Genomic DNA, 15516 nt, shown 5'->3' on the forward strand with positions numbered 1-15516 from the left:
GCAAGTAAGTTTGATGTAGGTATGTAACACAAGAAAGTACTTACATAGTTTTTCTAAGAAGCTGCACTGCCATCTAGTGAAAAACTCGCAAGGCGACATTAAAAACGGCGCGTTGTTGCCACTTCATTCCTGGACAAGACAAGGCAAACTTTATTATCTGTCCGTTTCACTCTGTTCGTGGTGCCGTCTCTGTCTCGCGCGCCGCTTTGTGATTTGAAATTTATTCAGCCTTGGGCTAACCGTCGCCCGCGTACAACGTGTCCTACATGTTCGCCCCGAACGGAAATTTCGCGCCAAAGTTTACATTCAGGATTGGAAAATGAGATTATGTTTTGAAGTGCATCAAGTTTGAAAGTGTGGAAACTGCTCGTTCTAGTCAATTAAACTGATTAAAGTGTATCGGCCAACAGAAGTGTAAACGTTTACTTTGTGTGTGCGATGCATAACAGTTAAGTTGGAGTTAAGCACTTATTAAAACTGTGCATGATGGGCGCATAAGATTTGTTTCCCAGTGTATAATTGATAGAAAGTATTCGGACTGCCAACATGGGGACCAATCGGCTGCTTTCACCATTTACTTTGCTGCTGATTTGTACAGGTAAGCGGAGCTACCTACTTACTTTCTGAGTCACCTTAGCCGAGCACGCCAGCGCTGCGTCGCTGTATCAACAAGCAAGCGAGGCCTGTGTGCTAAGGTGTAACTATAAGCAGCACAGCTACACATGTGTGCGTTTGTTGACTCTTTAAACCGTATGCTGGGGAGGCTGCTATACCTTTGTGAATAGGGTAAGAGATAAACCATTCGCGCTCGGGCCCCATACACCGCAACAACTGCTTAGATTTATGTTTTAAGAACACGTTTTACATTTTCGGAGGAGGTTTACTTTGCTGTTTAATTAGAAAACATATTTACTAATACCTATTTACTTTATACAAAATGCTATCTGTTTTAACAGACTGCAGAAGCGTAGTATTATTTTGCTTTGACGGACTAGTTAATTTTGCAAACCGTAATTCTTTATAAAATTGGTACGCGCAATGCGGTATACTTCCGTAAACGTGCTAACCTTTGAACAATGCATTTAAACTGTTAGAACGCTGGTTAGTATAAACTTTGCAATTTATTTTAATTGCACGTTGTATATTAGGTCACGTATAATTTTGTAAAAGAAGTTTGTCCTGTAGTGAAAAGGAAAGATAGGAAACTTGCTAAACTCAAACCCCGAAAGGAGATCCAGTTCTCAGTGCAGTTTTAAAATTTGGCTTTTTCGCTCAGAAACCGGTTAGTTAGGGTTTTGAAGTAATTACTAATTTACAAATAAATCATGCACAGTCAAAGATCACAGACATAATTCCTAATCGAGTCCAGGTGCACAAATTCCATTTTTCGTCGTTAGTTAATGGCAGGAATTAGTCAATGACTTGCTCAGATAATGGGTATCGCATTGCTTATTGTATACCTGAGAATTATGTTCGACATCAATTAGGAATGCCAAAAGATATTTAAGAGGAAGCGAGGACTGATGGACACAGTACCTAATGAATAATATTTCAATTATAGCCTGAATAATGTGACTGTAGCTTCACATAAGCAGGTGGTCGGTTAAGATTTTTGCAAACTACGGAGTCATTTTTAAGGAAAACTGTGGTTATTTAATAATAAGGGCTTGTTATGAAAAACCGCAGTTTTCTGCGAGAAGAGAAAGGGATATTATAAATTGCATATCAAATAAATAATCGCCTATCAATTAATACTCATCATTTATATTCTTTTTTACATCAAATAACTTAGTTCACTACAAATAAACTAAATGTTTAACAACACTCAAACTGCAGATAATTCGAAATTATACATCAATATGACATTGCTTTTTTTATTATAATGCAATACACTTAAATTTATTCTTGTACAAAAATACTACATACATAGCATTAATACTGACTGCACAGCAAATTTTCCATATTTCATAGCAAAATAACTATCCCAGTCGCATATTAACCAGTAAGTACAACAAAACCTGTTCATCATATTTGTCTTAATTTTCAAGAAGCCATGCTCGACAAATTAAATGATTATTATAACAAAAAAATCCTGTCACATTGCATTATTTCTAAAAACAGAACAAATTAACTGAAAAAGGTTCGCGGCTTCGCGCGCTTTTTCGTCACTGGAGTGCAGAGTGGCGCGAGTGAGTAAGATAGAGTTCAATTAAAAAATATTGTATTAAAAATTGAAGCTAGTAACGAAAACAAATCGCTGCAAAACCGACTCCACGTAGTCTTGTCTGCCCTACCCCTAGAGTGCAATTCAAAACCGCGTAGGCGCGGAGGGGCGAGGCGGCCTGCGAGCTGAGGAGCAGGTAATTTTAACGCTCGCCAACGCGGTTGAGGCTGGCCGGCTCGGCCGGCCAGTAAGCCGAAGCTGCGGTGGTGAGCGTGAAAATCATCTGCGACGATAAGCTCGCATTTGACCGCCGGAGCCACGAAGCGCCGGAGCCGTGACAGAAGTGATGCTTGCTGCATGTTGCATGCTTACTTCCATGTTGCATGCCTGGTTACATGCTGCATGCCTGCTTTCATGCTTCAGGCTTGTTTGCATGCTTCTTACAGGAAAATAAAAATTCCAAAACTATGCCAAAAGATGATTCTGACTATAAACATTCTGAAATATGATATTATAGTAGTAGCCTTTTAATGACTACTTATATGAAATGTATGCCAAAAGGAAATACTGACAATGACTGACAATGCACCAGCCCTATTTTTTTAAAGAACTATAGTATGTATATGCAAGCATATCATCGGACTTGCGATCCGACTCAAGTACGTGGCGCCAGCTGCAGAAGCTAAAAATGTTGCCTATTATTATTAGGGCAAAAAAGGAAACGTGTACGCCCCGCGAAAGCAAGACGCGCTTTAATAATTCAATAAATTACAATTTTGTATTTAATTTTATATTTTTTTGCTGGTCTCATTATGCCGTAATTAATAAATAATAAGATGACTGAGACAAATAAAATGCTGTTTCATTCTGAAAAACTGCTGTAAATAATATAAAAATAGAAGCTATATTTAAAAGAAAAAGAGTTAACATGTATAATGTGCATTAAGATTATTAGCTGTGCATTGATGAAAAAGCTTTTGCTTTAGGAAAAATCGCTGTACGCTGCGAAAATAAATTGTAGTGTGTTTAGTGATATTTTGAGTTGAATATTTTGCTGTGCAATCAGTAATTTTGATGGGAATTCGGAATCTTATTGCATAGAAAAAGGATATTTTTTGATTTGCGTTTAAATACTACCCGAAGAGAAAGAAATATTTGTAGTCGCTCGCTTGAATGCGTAAATTAGGCAACGCCATTGGTGCTGAGAGAGTGAAATCATGTTTATAGAAACCGGTTTTGATGCAGGTGTGCGCCGCTCGAGGTAGAGTAGGTCCACTAGTGGTCTTACCAAGTTATTTTAGTAGATCTTTTAATATTATTTGTTTCCAGCTATGCGTACCAATTAATCCACTTTTTACTAAAGCATGTGCGGGTACCTGGCGCTCCAAGTTACATGTATTAATTGCATGGAGTAAAGCTGATGAGAGTACTTAAAATAAATGGTTTATATTACTATCAAAAACCCTGGTTTCGTTGAATATGTCAAATAAAAGATTACAATATTAACCGCTCATATCGATGTGGTCAGTTTAATATCCTGCATTCATTTAAAATATTTTAATTTACCAATTTTGTTGGAACTTGGCGTGTAAATAACAAGTAAAATATTCGAGCTTCTTATTACTCGGATCGCATTTTCATCACTCTGTATAAAATGATAAATATGCTGTTATGGATTTCAATTAATAGCTATCATAGCTTCTGTCTTCGACATTCCTCCTGCAGAAGCTGCTCGGTATGTTCATGGTTAAAAAAAATGCATGCAAAATGGAAAGCAAAACGAGACAGATTCATTTAATTACAGAATGGATGAAGCAGACATAAATCTTACGTAGGAAGTGCTTAGAGCGATCATATTTTCCCGCAGGTCTTGCTCCGGCTTCCTGCTTAATTATATTTATAGAAGCTGCAGACAGTGCCGCATAGTCCAACAGCTTTAAATTGTTCTGGCGAACACGAAATTTCCTCACGATTGAGGTAAACTTTTACGGTTCAATGCATATAAGTCATCCATCTTTCCTAGGTTCGGTAAACATGCCAGACGCACTGCAAAATCGTGGCAGTCTCGAGTGCCCTGAACACATTATTATATTGAACCCGCAGGCCATCGTACAATCCTTGAGTATATTAAACCCACAAGCTGCTTGGCTGCTTCTGTAGAATGTTTCGTATTGGACATCTTAAATTCAGCTGAGCGACGAGTAAATGCTTCAGATAGCAATTGCTCTGCATCTTGCTTCTACGTCGGCATCTAGTTACATTATTATTCCAAGTGGACTGAAGACTGAAGTACTTACATTTAAGATTTGTCTTTGAAATCAGAACTAAGCAATGCTCTCGAATAGACCTTCGACTTTGATTAACAGCCAATATCTGAAATGAGTTGCTTAATGCACTACATGCTATTGTCATTACCAATGGCAACATTGAAGCGTATCTCGTCATCACATTAGAGATGAGCTTGTATTGTCGAACCCCGCACTCAAGATTATTATTTTTAGAATCGCTTAGGGATCCCTCTACCTGAATGTGATACTATTGATGTGGGAGCTACAATCCCTCAATAAGCTCGTCTCAGTTTGTCATTCTGAACATAAATCGAGGCATGCGACATGAAGATGTATTAGTTGACTTGCTTGAGAATCAAGCATAACAACAAGGCAGTCTTGTTTTCTAGTTCTAACATTTTAAAAACTCAATCAGTACTTCAGTTTTGGCATTCTAGACTTCATACTGCAAATTCAATTTTGATCATGACCGATATGGATAGGTGATGTCCCATATTTAAATAACATTTAGTTTTCCTATTGCAAAATGTCACCCCGACAGTCGATGTCTGTTTTTACCACCCCAAGCACTCGACACACTTGATCATGGGTTTTTATTTGCACTTCTAGGTAGACGTGACACTTCTGTTTTTATAAGTAGGTACATCGCAAGCTTGTAACTGGCTTATACATTAAATATTGTTCCTGGATATTCTGAATCCGTGAGAAATCAGTTTCTTTGGAACTCGTGAAAGCTTTGAAAAGATTCATTGTTGCGTAAATGAATGCGTAGACATTCAGACTTACAGGAACATAAAAGAAGGAAGGCGACGCGAGGCGTGTCAACAAACTTTTCAAATTGTCCCAAAACTGTAGCCAAACAATTTACTGTGTTCGCAAAAATACTACCACTTGACTTCTTAGATTATTAAAGGAGCTACTTACGTGCTGTGCAAAAACAAATAACTTTTATTGCTTAACTTTCCCACTCAGCAATCGCAGTTACAGTTCGTTTCAAAACTCCTTTAACTACCTTGGATTTTAATGAAGTAAACCAAAATAGCGAAGATATTTTTCTCTTTTTCATCTGGAATTCAATACTTAAACTAGCTCTACGTCCAATTCCATTTAACATAGCATAATACAGTGCATACGTATAGCAAGTTAGTGTACTTGAGACACGCGGCGCATATTGCCATTCTATTTTTGTACTTAATATCCTTTCTGTCTCTATTCTCAGCGGCTCGGATCCGTACAAAATTATTCTTAAGTCTGATACTTCCAGTAACTCAATAAACTGTTCACTGTCAAGTCTGTTTCTATTTCTCTTGGGATTTAAATCTTGTAATCTTATGGCCGTCAATGAATGACTTTATGACAGCAATGACCTCGATAAAAGTTCTAAATTCCGGGAACTCTTTTTGTAGCTTGTCTGTTAACAAATAAGTCTTATTAGTATGAAATTTTAATTCAACAACAATAAGTATTTCATTCCCAACGGTTCGTTTGGCCGTCGTGGTTCAGTTCACAAGAAGCTCGTTTTCTTTTATTAGAGCCTCACAGGCGAACGAGGGCTTCCGTTTGCATGGGACTGATTGTCTACCGGTCCTTATTCGCCATTGACTGACCCCGTCATGTCACTCTTCATGCGTGAAATAAACGCTCCGCATCAAATAACCCATATTTACCTGCTCCAGTAATTGCATTTACCTGATAAGCTCACGTGAAAAGAAAATGCACTACACGACCGATGATGGAAAATAATAATAATTGATAAAGTTATTTGGCACTTCAATTTAAACGTAATCTGGCACCTAGCTTCTAACTTTCGTAACTCCAACACGTACCTTATTGTGTTAAATAATTATTTCCTTTCCAAATAAGTCAAAGCAATTTTCCTAAACTTCTGTAAATTGGAGTATTACATTTAGTTTGCTAAATACATTACCGCGGCAGTCCTCGTAAAACTGTTCGCTTATAATTATTGTGTTAGGGTTCTAGGCATTTACTTGATGAAAATATTTCCCCTTGTTTGTACTCCAACGATTTTAGCTCGAACTGTATCGTCAAAGGAGTTGGTGTTTCTTTTGATTTTCAAATCACAAGTTCATACAATTTGTATCGGTATAACGATTAACTTAATGGATTTTTATATTGCCTTAGTTATTGACGAGCTACGAGAACTTGATATAAATTCTTCACTTTAATGAATTGGATATCGACTCGAGACTTTTTAAATAGAATTGAATAAAGAACTTCAGTACGATATTTGTTTCATTCTTTATTTAATCAGTATAAAAAAAATGCTTAAAGTCGATTGGTTTTTTATGGTTTATCCGTAGCTGTTACCTAGCTTTTTTTAAAACCAAGAACGCCAATAGTATGTACCTATAGTATTGTAAGCAGGAGGGCTTACTTATATTTACAACATAATACCCTTCGAGCAGAATTAATTGTGCCCGAATATGTAACGAAGAGTTCGGTCGTTTATCAGGCGGAATCGTTTTTGGATTCATTTGTATCTGTCCTCCTTACTTGAACCTTTCTTACTTTCCTATAAGTTAATTCTTTTAATTATCATCTTTCCAAGTATACAGAAAATGTTTATTATATCAGCTAAATAAACTATCTCTTGCATAATCCAATAAATCGAGCGAAATGATAACACAATATGTCGGCAGTGAAGTTGGTTACAGTGCTCCTATTATTTTACGAGACAACAGTAGCGCACATAATAAGCTCACTATGCCCCTAGCGGTACAAGACCTGCTGTCTAATGACTTACTCGGTATATACACGTACCAAGATTTTTGTTCACATACTTTCTTACATTCTCTTTATTTTTACATGATACGACACGTAATCCTCCGATCCAATTGGGTTTCCCTATAAATGTTATTCGGTTAACGAATTGATCAAATATCGCGAAGATACAATTTGAACCTTCAGCTCTCGACGGTGCTGACTCACAATTTGTACATCTTATCGAAACTTAGTTAAGTCGATTTTAATCTCGTTCCACGTTTTCATGATGTTTCGAAAACTAAACGAAAACATAGCGCCGGGCTTATCTTATTGCCCTGAAAGTTGTTTTAGCTTAGGAAAAGGTTGCTATTGTTGTTTTACGGAGGTGAAGGAAAACTAGCCATAGTCCCCTTTGGTTTTCCGCACTATATTGTAATCTGTTAAGTTCATACCAGCAAAGTAGTGCAGCTTTATCAACTAAAGCTTACCTTTAACGTGATAAATCTAATAAGTATGTATCAGTATGTCACATGAATAAAATATTAATGATATAGGAAGTCGTTGTTACTTTAAAGTAACAACGACGAAGTTATATAAATGGAAGCAATTTTCCGTCATTATGGACATGACAGTCTATTTTTAAGTGCTTAAAATCTGTATTAAATTGGTACCATTAATTAACTTGGTTTACACCCACCTCGTATTGTAAATGACAGTTTCATTGATACGGTCAAACAAATAAATTTTCGTATTGAGAACGACTTTCTTGAATTTAAAATTGAATCAACGTGATAAATAAACTTTTAGCGGAATATTGCAACTTTTTAAATTTGAAATTAAAAGTATTGCAGTTACTGAACAGTTTCCCTCGTTAAACTTTCCATGAGAAAGTTAACAAATAACTCCAAACTAGTTTCGACGTTCAATGAGAATAAAAGTTCATCATTCATTAATACTTTGATGTTATTTGATTGATACAAGGTAAACAGAATTTATGAGTATTATTAGGATAAATACAGTGATTATTCATTCTTCATAAAACAGCATCGTAATAGATACGTACCTATATGTATTTATAATACAAGCAATTTAATGAAGAAAAAATCGACTTCAGCTTCAGATTTTTTAGACCACAGATTGTGATCATGTTCTCGAACTTAGATCCACAGGAATCTAAAAACGTTACAACCATCTTTCTTGTACTCCAGCAAGGTTATAGGATGTAAGGAGGAATTTCTATTGGCTAATTAACTTAACATTAAGCCTGTAGTGGCAACGGTCACAATAAGCCAATTAATCCGGCGATACGTGTCCAGTGTCCAACTGTAACATTCCATTGTGCAACAATTCATTGACAATAGTGACACGAATCAGTTTCTGATCTGCTGTGTACAACGGGACAGAAAGGCGGCGTGCGTCACAATCGTGACAGTCAAGTTTTGAAATTAAAAACGTAAACAAAAGAACGTCGATATTGCAATTTCGGTTTTGAACGTAGAATTTTCCTTTTAGACCACCGAGTTCACCGGACTATCTTGATGGTTACGAAATAACCTGGTAACCCCGATCACGACTGTAAACTGCTTCAACTCATTTCAAGAATAATTAATACTAACCGGCGGTTTAGGGTTAACGAGAGTGATCATTATTAGCTCAGTTATTGACAATTTGACGCGCACGTATCATATGAGCAGTCTGCATTTGATATCGAATTTAATAAGGTAATTGGTGGTTTTCATTTCATATTAAACATATAGCTATAATTAATTCAAAACTTGTAATAGATAGGTAGGTACATGGATCTAACTAAATATATAACATTAGATAAAAGGATTTTACTCGGATATATTGAACTAACCCCGGGAGATATGTAAGATGCGGAAATATCGCTAATTGGCTGATAAGCTAACATTAGCTTAATTTATGGGTTATAATATGATGATCAAACATAATAATATTCATGTGCTAACACCGCATAGTCATAATTACATTGATGTGACTTGACCTTATTTTTATAAAAGAAAATATGTCTATGATGAAATGATTATGATAACATGCGTCAGTAATTATCATAATAACGATAATGGAAGCCGTTGCTGTAAACAAAAAATAACTGCTTTCTATTTTATATCAAGCATGACTTACCTCCACGAAACAGTTTACTTGGTAAATTAGTAGGCCTGTTTAAAATCGCGCTATTTAAATCTAGATCTACGAAGCCGGTTTTAACGATTATTTTCCTAAACTTACTGGGCCATATCATGTAATTATATTGTATCACGCTAGCGTCGCGCGGCCAGTCGCCGTGCTGCTAAATATATGTACCAATGTACTCAAGATAGGATCCTGGGACTGTAATACCGCTACCCCATTTGTGTAGAGAGCTTGATAAGTAGTTGGGTTATGGACCAACAGCCGTCTTGTCAACTAAACTAATGTCAGTAAGGATTTTGTAACGGAACAAAGGCGGTCGTAAGCGGGGCCTTCATAACTTGCACAATTTCCGTTTCTTACGTCGAGGAATTACTGCCGCATCACTTTGTTTTAATTAGAAATTATTTGTGTTCCAATCATTTTAATAATATTTTACCTTCTTCTAAGTTACCTAGAACAATAAATTAGCTGGTATTTTAATGACAACGTAACGGTGAAACGGTCTTAATGTGTTTGTAATAATTACAACAGTAATGTTGATTGTCTTCAAGAAATATGTAGATACGAGCACTTTTGTTGATTAATGGAAAAGGCAATCAATCATCGTTAATATATCGGATGGTATTCACAGAAACTTTTAATGGTATTTTATCATATTTTATTTACCCACAACTTTCTTCTACAATTGCTATTTAATCTTATGTTTTTATCTGTACTTTGATCATACTTCGACTATGGTCGACGAGCGCAAACCACTCTTTTCATAAAAACAGGTTCTCTTTTCTGTTTGTAATAGCAGGCAGTCCCTTTGCACCAATGTGGATGTTGGTACGAAACTCAAGGAAAATGCCAAGATGGAAGTGACGTGATACATGTGTGTATGTCGGTGCTCCCTTTTAATCCCACCGCAATGGCTTTCCATATTAACTTCTTGCAACTCCGAACTCGAATTAAGGCATCATCGCAACAGCTACCGGAAAGTTAACAAATCAATATTATAATATAGAATAACAGCATATATACTGTCTACTTCACAAAGGTATATCAGCGTTCTGTCAATATACTGAAATATTCAGTCGCAATATTATGAACGTTTCATGTGCGTGTCATAATACAGGATCTGATGGAATGATTATCTGATAGAAAATTAATTTCCTGCGGTGCTCGCTTCAGTGTACGGTGTTTGATCTTCTGTAAACAATTGAACATAATAACTGTACGGCGGGGGTCATTATGTCGACAAACAACAAAATTACTTCGCTCCGCGTATATCGTATGTAGGACGAAGAAAAATGTAGGGAACACCAGGGTCTACTTAAAAGAACGTCAATCATGGTAGTGCATACTTGACAGTTAACTTATCTATGTATATTGCGCCTGTAATTCATGCTCTCTGACAGGTGACGCTTTCCACCACCCTTCTTAAAGCTTTATGGCAAGTTTCATCATGTTTTTCCTTCACTATTCGAGTTTAAGCGATAAATCATGTTGAAACCTCCAAAAACATATGATAAATAAACTAAAGAACGTATTTCTAAAATTACTTCGCTAACAATAGACTCAATGGCAGCGATAAATTCGGTTTTGTTTTTGTTTCACATTAAATATAACTGACAAACGACCTAATCGCGACGTATTAATTAAACATTTGGATACTGAATTGCGGTTTTAGTTACTCTGAATCATAAATAGTGAATAATGAAATATTTTAGGTCCATATTAATACAGTGCTTTTGAAAACGATGTGCTTTTACTGTATTGCAAAGATTGTTGGTCTATTGAGTGGAGCGCGGGATTTGATCATCAGTTCGAGCACTATTATTAAATGTATTATAAAATTTCATAAAAATAATAAAGTGTTTCATTTTCTAGGAAAAATAATAAGGTACGTTTTTTTTTTAATACGGACTGACTGCTTCTTTTAACTAAGTCCAATAGTTAAGGATTAATCTTCATGAGTACCCACGTAAGGTACCTATGTAAAGTCCTTTTCATATTCCAACGAATTCTAGTTCACCTAAATCTGGTAGTCTCCCTACCTACTTAAGCTTCAGATTATTATCGAAATGGAACAAAATCTTTATCTATTTTTGCGAAACACTCATAATACCTGCTTAACTATTACCAGATAATGATTTGTTTAAATCTCTCATTATTCCACAGACCGTAGACAAAAGAACGAATAAATCCTCAAGGGTAATAAAATTGAAGTTTATCCGAAGTAAAAATGTAAAGAATAAACAGTTAGAATTGAACCCGTGCAATTAATACGACGGTGGAGAGTTTGAGACTGTTTATTTAACACTTTAAATACTAAAGAGCTGGCAACAAGGTCCCATAACAACCGGCGGTTGTTTGCTTAGCTCTCCTACATGAAACGTTACGTTTTACGTGCGATTGTTTGTAATCCTAAACGACATGACGTATGGGAAGGTCAGATCCATCAACTGGGTATTAACGTGCTTTAAGCCGCCTTCGCTCCTTAACGAAAGCTTAGTGCTGCCTTAAACTTAGTGCACGAACATATTGCTTATTAAAATTTGAACTAAGTACCTAATAGCAGATTAAATTCTATATTATGTGTAATATTGTACTTAATAGGGTACTTAGAAAGTATTTATTTATCAAAAGTTCACACAAATTGAGAATGCATAGTAAAAAACAGCAATTTGTCAGCACAAAGGGCAAACTAGTTTAGAAACCATCTTCCGCATGAAAACCCGGACGAACGCGTGGGCAAAAGCTTGTTTCATAAAAAAAATGGATCGAAGCATAAATGTAAAAAGTTGCCGTTTGTCAATCCGTACCATACAATTCATAAGCACGCCCAAGCGTGGCTCTTATAAATATAAAATAAGCGCTTCACTGAATGTATTTAATCAATCAATTCAGGCTTTGCGGGTACTGCTTCACGTAAAGCCCTTTCAAACATCTCGGCCTCAATACTAGGTTAGTGTTTTCTCTTCAACAAAAGTATTTTTTCTCACGTATTATTATTATAGAAACACTCTGGCCACGCATGTTAGAGGAAGTTGTCTGGTTTTCGCCTCGGGCCGAGCTCTCTTAAAGATTGGATGTAGCAAAAGATGAACAACTTTCTTATCCCCATAGTACATAAGCGATGTTACGTATTTTGTAGTTAATAAAGTTCCACTCAGGTAGGTAATATTTATGAATACGTAAGTTCAAAGTGGAAATTAAAAGATTTTTTTTTTTCAAAGTAAATATGAACAGAAAAATCATAACTTTATTTTCAGTAAAACAAAGCTGAAACGGATTTATGCATTTTTTTTTCAATGTAAGTCATACATTCCCAGCTCGTTGAAGGGGGTCAAGTGACCGGAACGTATTGCAATCTTCCAGGCGCTGAATAAATAAATTCAATACAAGCTAAATAAATCCGCACCCTGCCCAATACAGTGGTGGCGTACCTGTATTGGTTCTGCTTTACGCATAACAGAGAAAAGTGCGACGTAGGCCCAATACTTACATAAACCACCCAAATATATCTTAAAGTACGAAGAGCACGAAAGCAAAACAATATGGCCGCCAAAAGAAGTATCTGATACTAATTAAAATGTTTAACACGAGGGAATTTGTACAGTTCCCGATACAGAGGGGTCACGTCTATGAAGTCTGATATCTTTATTAACTGAAATAGCTTTGGCTTTGCAGTTTCATAATTTTGTCGCAGGAATGGAATTGTGAAGGAAAGTTGAAATATATTTTGTACTATGTATTTTCTTTCAAGTAAAGTCATTTCGTGGGTCCGACAGCGTAACCATAATCCGTGGTGTTTCGTAGTCCCCTATTTCAACTCCGATTTCATTTTCGGGGAAGGGTTTCAGAGAAAAAAAATGATGGTTAAACGGGGGCAGGCTTATATAGTTTTTAAAGCACAATGTACATTAGGTTCTGTTGGAGATTTATAGCAGACGATATTTGACGACTTGGCTTATGCGGTGAATTCATTTAAACTGAGTTATGTTTCCATTGCATGACGCACGATAACTTATTTTGTTACCGTTCCAAGTCATGGAATAACAACTATTATAAAATCGATTACTTAGGCATTTTGTTACCTGTTGATTACGCGAAACGCTCGCAAACGTTTACTCTATTCAAATAAGCAAGTTAATTTTGAATCCACGGTACTAAATCGTGGTCCCTGTTATTCATGATGCTCGTTCATTGTACAAGCAGCCACAAAGTGAAGTATACGTGTGTGATCCACATTATTCCATACCATTTTCTAGTAACTGCATCAACGTTACATATGTAAGTGGGTACTTCTGTGTGTGTATTGTTCGTCGTCTGCAAAACAATAGTCGCGCGGTTATTTGCACGCCTGTGTTCGACCTGATACAATGGGTGTTTGTGTCTTATCTTTTCGTTCCCACTATCCCATTCGCACAAAATTTTCTCATTACACTTTATTTCTTTTTATAACGGAATAAGGTCAATGTGCGTAAGAAAATGTCTTTAAACACATTACTATTCATTGTTCATTAGAATCAACATAAACAGTTTATTGCCCCCAACCGTAGAAACTGAGATAACTAAGGTCATTATATATCTATGACCATCTGTTGGCTTACCGATTCATATCAATATTTACTGAAGTTATATTCCATTTCGAAATAATAAAAGGAAATCACTTTTTCATTGGTTTTGAGAACAACGTCATAAACTGAACGTTTTCCAGCATTTATTTTAAAAGGCGCTGGTGAAGTTATCTACAAAATTTGTTAAGTGGAATAACTTCCAGTTTATTTCAGCTAGAAAGTTGTGGAATGTCGCTTTCGGGAATTGTTTAAGAGCCAAACTTGAACACAATTAAGAAACACTTAGAAGAACTACGGCTGTAGAAAGTTGAAGAAAAGTATGAGTGGTAAGAAATCCTGTCGTAAAACAAGATCGTATTCTGCAGAAAGGTTTTTGGGGTCAAAATATTCCAGGAAATTCTAGTCTCGTCCAACGTTGTCAAAAATATGATATTCAAGTGGATACTTGTCTGTGTAGTTAGGGAGAAAACCTCAAAAAACCAAAGTTATAACAATATAAGTCCTTACATAAAAGCTAATGACGCCTGTAGGATGACGGATGGGGCAGAGGATGCGGGGTAGTCGCCTGGCATAAGAAAAAATAATACAAAGCATTATTGTAATTATCTTAAAAGTTTTTGTCCCGCTCGTCATCAGAGTTTGGAAGTGGGGGTCTTGTGTATATTGCGTTCCGCGTCCGTTAACTAAACTGCCTCACACTCAAGATACGAGCGCACATTACGTATTCGTGTCGTTGCGCGAGTACCGGCGACAGAGGCTTCTAAGGTCGTGGTATTTGTCCTACGAACAGGCACGTGTGAGCTTGGCCAACGTGTGCTGGAAAAAGATACTGGTTTTTGTGCTGCCGCCGGATTTAGGCTTTATCTTAATGACGTAACGCCCCCAAGACGAAGTCTTATCACAAATATTGATCGTACACCCCAATTTTTTTCTATTGTCTTTGACGGGAATATTTATCGCACCTCTTATAGGAAGACACGTTCAAGTATACTCGAATTCATTTAAACTGACATAACTGAGTTGTCAACTCATATTGAAGCAGCCAAATTGATCAAGTATTTATTTGCCTTTTATTAAATTATCGTTGAGGTACGAGTAACGTGTACCTACATATTTTATTAACGATGAAGACGAATTTCATTACAAATACAACACGATACAGTGTTCTGTGAAGTTTAACCACGGTACATTTCCAAAGAGAAGAAAAGGAACCAAAAATGGATTGAAATACGGAATTCGGTTTTAAGCAACAAAGACAAAATTAGAAGAAAAGTGGCCCATTTATTTTATTGCCGATAAGCCTGAAATAATTGATTGATCGGAGGCTAAAGTACGACCAAAAGTCTTAGAAGTGTACGTCAGCTTATTTCCGATTGTATTATCGACTAACGTGTAGGTACTTACTGAGTGTGCTGAGATTTTTCTCAGACATTTCCTTTTAACTGCGTATTGTAATGAAGGTAGTGCAGAATTTGATTACGCGTACGTCAGATGCAATGACAATGGTCGACGTTCGTTGCGGAATGTGGGGCGGATACCTATCTTGATGGCAAACGTAGAAATTATCAAAGGCTCTGCTTCCTCAAATGACACTGTAATTTTTATAATTTAATTAATGTAC

At 36.3% G+C, this 15516-nt stretch overlaps 1 protein-coding gene across 1 annotated transcript in view; it reads left to right on the top strand.

Moving 5' to 3' along the window:
• The first annotated feature begins 237 nt into the window (after positions 1-237).
• LOC124629599 (hemicentin-2) overlaps positions 238-15516 on the top strand; it is a 60971-nt gene continuing 45692 nt past the window's right edge. The window contains exon 1 of the mRNA XM_047163080.1: positions 238-598. Within this exon, the coding sequence (XP_047019036.1) occupies positions 547-598 (52 nt within the window). The 5' untranslated portion in view covers positions 238-546. The remainder of the gene's footprint in view (positions 599-15516) is intronic.

The sequence above is a fragment of the Helicoverpa zea genome, chromosome 4 (genome assembly GCF_022581195.2).
Source record: "Helicoverpa zea isolate HzStark_Cry1AcR chromosome 4, ilHelZeax1.1, whole genome shotgun sequence".
Classification (NCBI taxonomy): domain Eukaryota; kingdom Metazoa; phylum Arthropoda; class Insecta; order Lepidoptera; family Noctuidae; genus Helicoverpa; species Helicoverpa zea.